The 10,814-nt window shown below is 47.1% G+C and overlaps 1 protein-coding gene across 1 annotated transcript in view; it reads right to left on the bottom strand.

Moving 5' to 3' along the window:
- CRY2 (cryptochrome circadian regulator 2) overlaps nt 1–4,753 on the bottom strand; it is a 36,154-nt gene extending 31,401 nt beyond the window's left edge. The window contains exon 1 of the mRNA XM_005907599.3: nt 4,497–4,753. Coding sequence (XP_005907661.2) covers nt 4,497–4,735 — 239 coding nt within the window. The 5' untranslated portion in view covers nt 4,736–4,753. The remainder of the gene's footprint in view (nt 1–4,496) is intronic.
- Nucleotides 4,754–10,814: the final 6,061 nt, after the last annotated feature.

Raw genomic sequence — 10,814 nt, forward strand, 5'->3', positions numbered from 1 at the left:
TATTTTTGTTTGTTATTAATAGGAGGAAGGAAAATGATAGTGAACTCTTTTTTATGGGTCCAGATTGCCCTTGACCAAGTTTCTCTGCTTCAAGCCAAGGTTATTTAACTGTAATGATGATATTGTTGGCTGGCCCAAACTGGCTGCATATGGCATTAATAGAAATTAACTTCTCCTAAGGGCTTCCCAGGTGATGCAGTGGTAAAGAAGCCACCTGACAATGCAGGAGACACAAGAGATGAGGGTTCAATCCCTGGGTCTGGAAGGTCCCCTGCAGTAGGAAATGGCAACCCACTCTAGTATTCTTGCCTGGAAAATTCCATGGATGGAGGAGCCTGGTAGGCTGCAGTCCATGGGGTCGGGAAGAGTCGGACACGACTGCGCGACTTCACTTTCACTTTTCACTTTCATACGTTGGAGAAGGAAATGGCAACCCACTCCAGTGTTCTTGCCTGGAGAATCCCAGGGACGGGGGAGCCTGGTGGGCTGCTGTCTATGGGGTCGCACAGAGTTGGACACGACTGAAGCGACTTAACAGCAGCAGCAGCAAGGGCTTCCCAGGTGATACAGTGGTAAAGAAGCCGCCTGCAATGCAGGAGACACAAGAGACAAGGGTTCAATCCCTGGGTCTGGAAGGTCCCCTGGAGTAGGAAATGGCAACCCACTCTAGTATTCTTGCCTGGAAAATTCCATGGACAGAGGAGCCTGGCAGTTTACGGTTCATGGGGCTACAAAAAGTTGGATATGACTGAGTGAGCACATGCACACACACACACACACACACACACACAATTTCTCCTGGAGAGTGGGATGAACTGAGAGAGTAGCACTGATATATAGACACCACCATGGGTAAAATAGCTGGGGAGAAGCTGCTGTATATAACCCAGGGAGACCAGCCTGGCGCTCTGTGATGACCTAGAGGGGCGGGATGGGAGTGGGGTCCAAGAGAGGCTCAAGAGGGAAGGGATATATATATACAGATAGATGACTCACGCTGTTGTACAGCAGAAGCTAACACAACATTGTAAAGCCATTATACTCCAATTTAAAAAAAAAATAATTAAGAGTGCTTAGGCCAAATGGAAAAGGATAAGCCAAACCCACAGTCCATAGCAGGGATGGATCTCTATGTATCACTTGATAAACATATATTTATTTTTTCCTAACTTCAAAGAGAAAGATGAAGATCAAAGTTTTCATGCCTTTGGGGCAGATGGAAACATTTTCTCAGCAGTAGAACAATAAAAATGACTCTGCTGGGTACAGAGAAACTCAAATTTCCCTGCCAGCAGACCACAGTTCTCAATCTCCTTCTTGCTGACCAGGCTCCAGGGAAGAATCACCCAACATGGACAGTGCATGCGTGTTTAGCTCCCAGCAGTGGGAAGACAGACACATTTGTTCTTACCAGGCATCCCGGGTCATCTCTTTTATTAATTGAGCAATTTCAGCTGATATTTTATTTCTACCAACTCCTTCTGTCCCCAAAGTTCCTGACAATAGGTGCAGCACAGAGCCAAGGAGAAAATGACAGAAATAAAGGGTGAGGTGAATGAACTGTTGCCCAAAACCTATCTCAGCTGCAGTAGGGACAGAGAGGTAATAAAAAAAAAAACAAAAACGCAGGGGCCTATTTGGAGTACCCATTTTAAAATCCAGAAGCAGTTCACACACCCCCCTTTTTTTTCTTTTGATTCTCACTGCAGTACGTCCTTCCAGATGCAGTAAATCTGGGGCACGTAGGGCTGGGCAAAGTGGAACAGGGCTTTGCTAACTAGTCCTTGACAAGAAATAGTCCTGAGGTTCAAATGCTACCATGAGCCATAAACTTCCCACCGCCACCAAGGCAAGGAGTGCACTAGCCCTTCTCCTACACTAATAAATCTACATATTCTCGGCTGTCTTTCTCTGTCCATTTTGACTCTTAGAAAGTGTCCTTCATGGTTATTTTAATCTGATTTATCTGCTGAAGAACGCAGTGTGGGAGTCAGTGTAGGAAGTACAGGAGGATAACAGAGACACAGATTGTGGCCTCCTGGCCTCTGGCAGAAGGCCTGGAGCACACTCTTCTGAGGGAGGCTTCTCAGAAGCAGCAACTGAAGTATTTGCAGAGCTAGAATGTTCTGCTGTGGCACAGTTCTCCCAGGTCACTTCCAGATCCAGAAACAGCCACCGGAAGACTACACATATTGTAGTTATGCAGAGGTGCATCCGGCTCTATCACTCCCCCAACCCCCAACAAAATGCACAAAACCGCCTGCAGTTCTGCCTTCACTCTGAACCTGGGAGCAAGGAGTATGGTGGGGGTGGGATGAATGCATCTGTGTCCAAACCCAAGAGCAATGATCATATTCCATCTATTTTGGGTGACTTCACCTCTCGTCTGATGCCAAAACAAATCGCACTTCTTGCCAATGAGCTGCAACACGTATCCTAAGTTGTCAGGCTGGGGTTCTCTAGTCCAGTGCTTCTCTGGCTTTGCTGCACATGTCAGCTTTAAAGACCCTAGTGCCCAGGCCATAACCCAGAACAATGAAATAGAATTGGGAGAGAAGGGGACCCAGGCATCTTTCAAAGGTCCTTAAATGACTCCTGTGTGCCGCAAGGTTAAGAACCACTGCTCTAGTATGTCCCCCAGTTTTATTTATTTCATGGCATCAATTCTACTAAACGAAGGCTGGTTACTTGTCTTGTGCCACAAAAACGTAGGCTCCGGGCGCTCTGGATACCACATCTGCATGTTCACTGCTGTGTCCCTAGCAGCAGTGCCTGGCAGATATTAGGCATTCATTAAATAATTGCTCAATTAACATCTGCATTCTTGCATGGCCTCTGACTTCAGGATTTGACCCGAGCACCTGAGTTTAATCAGCAACAGAGTTTTTGTCATTGATCTGTGACCTCCACAACCACAAAAGAACAGACAGTCCTATGCAATGTCCTCCAAAACCTAATAAAAGAAGAAACTCCTTCGTGACAATACAACCAGCAAGCAGTCTGGATTCTATTTACTCTCCCTGGCACGCTGCCACTGGGAGAGGGGCAGAGTCTGAAACTCAGTCCATGCTAGGGATGGCAGGTCATTTGAGGGTGTTTGTCAACACCAACCTCCTATCTATAGAAACTGGAGCAGAGGCAGAGCAATACAGGAGCTGAAAACTGTGTGGGCAGGCTCTCCACAGGACTGCTTTTAGTGGTTCTCTCAATATTATATTAAGTGGGGCAGGAGGGGCATTGAATAGACCCACTGCTGGGGGCACTCACTCTCCTAGCAGGGCACACACGTTGGAAAGGAAAGAATGGTGGAGAGCTGGCGTATCCTGGGAATAACTCTGTCCCTTGTGCAACAAGGCCACGAGCAAATATCCTCCAGAACAATGCAAACAAACCAGAGGACTACTGCAGGGCGTGTTGCACAGAGATGGAAACACAGTGTCTCAGAACCCCTGGTTTCAAACACTGCTTAAGGAGAAAACACATCCACTGCCTATCTGTTCATCTTTTCCCATGATCCTGTCCACTCCATCTCCTGGGAGTCATCAAAGAGGGGCCCTTGATACCACAGCTTTCCTGCTTCCTAATCTCAGCACATCAGTTGATAAAAGTCTAACCCACAATCGCTCAACTGCGCTTTAAAATCAATCTCGGGAGAAGAGGAAGGAAGGGACATTTTTGGTTCCTTTTTTTTCCCTGGCAAGTCCATAGATGCTGAGGGAATTCTCCAAAGTGGGTTAAGCATTGTTCTCTGCTCTCTAGCTCAGGACAAAGTGTCTCTAACTGAACATGCCCTTGAGCCTGGCACTTTGCCTTATCTGATGGTAAGCCAGAGTCTGTAGACATCTCCCAGAGACAGGATGATCTTGGTGGAGGGAAGGCAGGATGGATTAAAAAAAATGGATAAAAAAAACCCAGAGGCTTAAAGATGACCTTCAGGAGCTGGGCAATGCGCTCTTTACTTGAAGAACGCAGGCATCTGCTGTGCTGTCAATTCAGGAACCCGTCCCTGCCCTCACACCACAATAGCTCCAGTCCTCACCCCACTCCCAACCCCGCCCCAGCCCACGCCTAGACAGGAGTCCCTGTTCTGCCACTCAGTGGCTGCAAGTCCTCGGGCTTGTGTCACAAGGTCAGCTTGTGTCTCTAGGACTCAAGAGTCTCACCTGTACAACGGGGATCATGATCTGTCCCACAGGAACGTCGTGAGGACCAACCAAAGAGGGCAGCACACAGTGAGGACCCGGTGTCAGAGGCTAGCCCTTCTGAGGCTAACCCCCCCACCCCAGGCCGTTACTACCGGGACTCACTGCTTCCCCGGTCCCGGCTTCACCCCTCCGGGGACTCGGCTCCGTCGCCCTGCTGCCCCTCCTTAAGGTCGGGGTCTTTTGGCAGAGGCGACTGGGGCCAGAGCCTCCGCTTCCGAGGGTCGGTGCCAGAGGCCAGGCTGCGTGCCCCGGGCCCACGAACCGCGCCCCCGCCCCGGGGGCCCCCCTCACCTCCATCGGTTGATCCCGACTGAGGAGGAGGCCGCGAACCACGGGTCGAGGATGTAAACGCAACGCACGCAGTGCGCCCCGCGCACGGCCGCCAGCAGAGCCGGGTTGTCATGGAGCCGCAGCCCCTTGCGGAACCAGTGCACCGAGGAGGCGCCGTCCCCACGAGCCGCGGGCGCCTGGGTCGCCGCCGCCGCCGCCGCCGCCGCCGCCGCTGAGGTAGTCGCCGCCGCCGCCGCCATCACCGCCCTGACTGCCGGGGCTGCCACCGCCCCGCCCCCGTAGGCGCCGCGGGCCTGGCCCCCGGCCCGCCCAGTGACCTATGACGCCACGGCTTCTCCCTGGGGCTCCGCCCCACGACCCTGGAGCGCCTCTGCTATTGGCTGAGCGCCTCTCGCCGGGCGATTGGCTCTGAGGCGCCCCGGCCTGTCCCCGCCCCATCACGTTCCCGCCAGGTGTGGGCTCTCTGGAGGGGAGCCGGAGGGCGGAATGGGGTGATGCACAGTGGCTCTTCCCAAGGAGGTCTGGGCGTGGACGGTGGAGGGACAGTGGATCCCAGACGTCTTGCTTGAAGCTGTGCGCGCTGGCGGGGCTGCTGTGACTCCAAAAAGTGACTAACAGGACGAACAAATGGCTGCCTTACGTCATCATCGTCATCGATAGCGTCGTCACCTACCTCACTCTATACATCGTTACATTTTACTACAGCCACTATTTATTGAGTGCATCTTTTAAGCCAAGCAGCATGATAATACCCTTACATTGACGCGTGGAGAGGTGCCTTGCTGTGCAGCAGTAGGTGGGTTGGGAGTAGGGACTGGAAATGTGGAGGATGTGATTTGAGATAGTAATTATGCCATCAGATGAAATTTTTCTTTTCTGTGTTTAGTAGACTCAGTGGTACCTCTGTATGCAAAGCACTGAACTGAAGTCTGTGAGATTGACACTCCCCAATCCTCCCCAGGGGAGCCAAGTGGAGCCCTCTTCTTCTGGGGGTTATCAAATGAAGAATCTGTCTCAATTTGGCCCGAAGTGTGCCTGTGCTCAGAACACTTCCTGAACTTGGGAATGAGAAATGAAGGAGTTTAGCAATGTAGCCAGCAATTTAGCAGCATTACTTGGAACAACTCTGTAAACCACAGTGTTATTGCAATCCTAGGCTCTCTCATTGTCAGGGCTTTGTAGAAACTGTTCCCTCAAACCTGGATCACATACCACACCCCACCCCTTTTCTAACTTCAGTTTGTCCTGTGTCTCTGCTCAGTGTGACTTCACCAGGGCTTCCCAGGTGACTTAGTAATAAAGAATCCACTTGGCAATGCAGAAGACATGGGTTCAGTATCTAGTCTGGGAAGATGCCCTGGAGAAGGAAATGGCAACCCATTCCAGTATTCTTGCTGGGGAAATCCCTGGACAGAAGAGCCTGGTAGGCTACAGTCATGAGGTTGCAGAGTCAGACACACCTTAGCGACTGAACAACAACAAAACAACACTGTTCAGTGTAGAGGTCGTTTGCTGTCAGTGTAGACAGCACATCTCTGTGCTTTTTATCACTGGCCTTATACATGATATTGGAATTTCTTATCTGTCTGCCTCATTAGATTATAATCTCCTGGAGGGCAAGGACTGTGGCTCATTTACATCATTTCCAGGATCTAGCTCAGTGCTTGGTACTTAATGCTCAAGGATGATTTGAGTAAAAGTTGGACAGGGACTAGAATCTTAGGTTGCCAGAAACATTAGTGGTCTATCCCAGTCCTGACCCTGTTGTTATTTTTTAATCCTTTCTCCAAAGTCTTGCTGAATGATGAGATGCCACCTCTCGTTACTTTAAAAAAATATTTATTTATATAATATTTAAATTGAGACATAGTTGAGCATTACTTTTCTTTTGAGACTTTGTGTCCCGTCTTCTAGCTCCTTTTGCCTCCACAAGCAGTGGAACAGAGAGTGTCCTACTAGGAGTGGAACAGAGAGTGGAAGGAGATTGTTCTTTCCTATAGCCTCAAAGATGGATATTTGCTTCTTCTCTGAACTCCCATGATGCTTTCTCTATAGAGCATGAGCTCTATGAGGGCAGGGACTGCATTTATCTTGCTCACCAGTGTATTCCCAGCACTTAGTTTGGTACCTGACATGCAGTGGGTGGTCATAAATGTTTGCTGAGTGCCTGGGTGATCGTCATTTATCTGTCTCTTTCTTTCTTTTTTGGTTGACATATCTTGCAAGTTTATTTTAATCATAGGTTCCTCTTTGTGTTCTCTCTTTCCTTTTGGCAGTTTATTTGTTGAGGAAATAGGGTCATTTTCCCTGCAGAGAGCCCACATTCTGGGTTGTTCTCATTGGCTGCATCTCTGAGAATCATTTAACATCAGTTCAGTTCAGTTCAGTCGCCGACTCTTTGTGACCCCATGAATCGCAGCACACCAGGCCTCCCTGTCTATCACCATCTCCTGGAGTTCACTCAGACTCACGTCCAGCGAGTCAGTGATGCCATCCAGCCATCTCATCCTCTGTTGTCCCCTTCTCTTCCTGCCCCCAATCCCTCCCAGCATCAGACTCTTTTCCATTGAGTCAACTCTTCCTATGAGGTGGCCAAAGTACTGGAGTTTCAGCTTTAGCATCATTCCTTCCAAAGAAATCCCAGGACTGATCTCCTTCAGAATGGACTGGTTGGATCTCCTTGCAGTCCAAGGGACTCTCAAGAGTCTTCTCCAACTCCACAGTTCAAAAGCATCAATTCTTTGGTGCTCACCTTTCTTCACAGTCCAACTCTCACATCCATACATGACCACAGGAAAAACCATAGCCTTGACTAGACGGACCTTTGTTGGCAAAGTAATGTCTCTGCTTTTGAATATGCTACCTAGGTTGGTCATAACTTTCCTTCCAAGGAGTAAGTGTCTTCTAATTTCATGGCTGCAGTCACCATCTGCAGTGATTTTGGAGCCCCCCAAAATAAAGTCTGACACTGTTTCCACTGTTTCCCCATCTATTTGCCATGAAGTGATGGGACCAGATGCCATGATCTTTGTTTTCTGAATGTTGAGCTTTAAGCCAACTTTTTCACTCTCCACTTTCACTTTCATCAAGAGGCTTTTTAGTTCCTCTTCACTTTCTGCCATAAGGGTGGTGTCATCTGCATATCTGAGGTTATTGATATTTCTCATACCAGTCTCTAATCCTGTACTTCCTGTCACTTGGAATTCAGGATTTTTTTTTTTTTTCAGACAAGGATAGCTTATAAATGAACTTTCCCTGGGAAGCAGGCACAAGATATCAACTTGTTCCTCATTTTGTGATTTTAAGATTGAGCACTGTTTTCCAATGCCATGGCTCTTTCTATCCTATAGGTTATTATGAAAGGCAGTGTGGTTAAGCCCAAGGTCTTACACATTTGGAATGACTGTGTTCAAATTCTGATTCTGCTTTTGCTCTGTGTGATCTTAAGTAAACTAGTTGACCTCTCTGTTTCCCACTTTCTTAACCTATACAATAATTAGGATATAGTAAGCATTTAGTAATAGCTAGCTACTATTATTCTAACCAGCAGGATCTCTGTCTGCTTTTATTTTCCTTGCAACACCCAATGCCCTGGGTCTTTACACATAATGAGTGTCCATAAATTGCTGAGTGAATAAAAGATTTTAGTCAGTTTTTTAAAATCCTCAAAATTATACCAGTAATGAAAAGGGAAGTCATCACCATCAATCCCCAAACAAATCAATTAGTTTTTATCTTCATGTAGCCTTCCAGACTTTGTCCATAAACTTCTAAGTTCTGCAACTTTAATCAAAGCAGAGGTGCAATGTTGCATGCATCTTTGAACAAAATATTAAACATGTTTCATAAGGTTGAGCACCAAAGAGCTGATGTTTTCAAACTGTGGTGCTGGAGAAGATTCTTGAGAGTCCCTTGGAAAAAAGTAAATCAACCCTGAATATTCATTGGCAGGACTGAGGCTGAAGTTGAAGCTCCAATACTTTGGCCACCTGATGCGAAGAGACGACTCATTGGAAAAGATCCTGATGCTGGGAAAGATTGAGGGCAGAAGGAGAAGGAGGAGGCAGAGGATGAAATGACTGGATGGCATCGCTGACTCAATGAACATGAGTTTGAGCAGACTCTGGGAGATGGTGAAGGACAGAGAAGCCTGGCATGCTGCAGTCCATGGGGTCGCAAAGAGTCAGACATGACTTAGTGACTAAACAACAACATATTGCTATGTCATTGTCTTTGTGTTTGTTATTTTTATTTTCAAGTTGATAAGGACGAATTATCTTATTGAATGATTGCATATTGTTTGCGTATAATGACAGGATAATATCCAAGAATCAGGATGTAAATCTGGCACTGGATGGAATACGGGAGTGCAAAGTCCACTTTTGGATTTTGCAGTTCAAAAGGGACATAGAGAAATTGGAGAGAGACCAAAGAAATCTGTAAATTGCTAAGTAGGTGAAATATACTTATGAGTTATTACATCTTTGAGATAAAAGAGAACTGAGTTACACATCTGTTGTTTATTTATTAACACCTTGCTATTTATAAGCGTCTCTGAAGAGTAGTTGCCATGTGGATGCCAAACGGTTACTCCTTGTTTCCACTAAAGAAAGTGAAAGTCATTCAGTTGTGTCCGATTCTTTGCAACCTTGTGGACTGTAGCCTGCCAGGCTCCTCTGTCCATGGAATTCTCCAGGCCGGAATACTGGAGTGGGTAGCCATTCCCTTCTCCAGGGGATCTTCCCAACCCAGGGATTGAACCAGGTGTCCCGCATTGCAGGTGGATTCTTTATTGTCTGAGCCACCAGGGAAGCCCATGTTTCCACTAAGGGCAGAACGCAAGAATCTAGTTTAGGTTAGAAAGAATAAGAGAGTTAAGGAGGGACTTTATACTAAGTGGGCTTCCCTGGTGGCTCAGTCAGTAAAGAATTCACCTGCAATGTGGGAGACCTGGGTTCGATCCCTGGGTTGGGAAGATCCCCTGGAGAAGGGAATGGCAACCCACTCCAGTATTCTGGTCTGGAGAACTCCATGGACAGAGGAGCCTGGCAGGCTACAGTCCATGGGGGTCTCAAACAGTCAGACACAACTGAGCGACTTTCACTTTTTATACTAAGTGGTTTAGGAATGAGACAAATTAGCCAAGTACTGGGAAGTTTCTTTGCTAAAAATATATAAGAAAACAGAGGTCAGAGTCCTGTTTTCTCTTTTTGTAGTAATCCTGCATGGAGACTGGCTTAGGCAGTTTTTTACATTCCCTAAGAACTATGCTTTGTATAAATATTTGACAGTCGGTTGAAAGATAACCAAAATCACTGCAGATGGTGACTGCAACCATGAAATTAAAAGACCCTTACTCCTTGGAAGAAGTTATGATCAACCTAGATAGCATATTGAAAAGCAGAGACATTACTTTGCCAACAAAGGTCTGTCTAGTCAAGGCTATGGTTTTTCCAGTGGTCATGTATGGATGTGAGAGTTGGACTGTGAAGAAAGCTGAGCGCCAAAGAATTGATGCTTTTGAACTGTGGTGTTGGAGAAGACTCTTGAGAGTCCCTTGGACTGCAAGGAGATCCAACCGGTCCATTCTGAAGGAGATCAGTCCTGGGTGTTCTTTGGAAGGAATGATGCTAAAGCTGAAACACTACTTTGGCCACCTCATGGGAAGAGTTGACTCACTGGAAAAGACTGATGCTGGGAGGGATTGGGGCCAGGAAGAGAAGGGGACGACAGAGGATGAGATGGCTGGATGGCATCACCGACTCGCTGGACATGAGTCTGAGTGAACTCTGGGAGATGGTGATGGACAGGGAGGCCTGGCGTGCTGTGATTCATGGAGTCGCAAAGAGTCAGACACGACTGAGCAACAGAACTGAACTGAACTGAAAGGTAACCAGGAGCAGGAGAGAGGGAGGGAGTGAGTTTAAGTGACCCTCGCCCTCTAGTGGTTAAACTGAGAAAGAAGCGCGGCTCAGTTTCAGGCTGAGCTGGGAGCCCTAGGGGCCTACCCTCTTCTTTTAAGTTAAACGCAGTGTGCAATTGCAGTATTTTTAGCTCCAACACTTCACTCAAAGCATACTTTGATGTATGATATTTGAGCTATTTGGCTTAAGAAGCTGTAAAATGTATTGAGAGGATGGACTGAAAAGCCAGACAACTTGTTCCATGTCCAACTCTGTGGTTAACTAGTATTAATAAACTACTTGGGCAAGTTACTTAATCTCCCTGGGCCTCAGTTTCCTCATTTGTAAAATGGGGATAATGATAACAATGATGATGATGATAAATAATAATTAAATAATAATAATAAAACAGATG

This window comes from Bos mutus, chromosome 15, assembly GCF_027580195.1.
Source record: "Bos mutus isolate GX-2022 chromosome 15, NWIPB_WYAK_1.1, whole genome shotgun sequence".
Lineage (NCBI taxonomy): Eukaryota > Metazoa > Chordata > Mammalia > Artiodactyla > Bovidae > Bos > Bos mutus.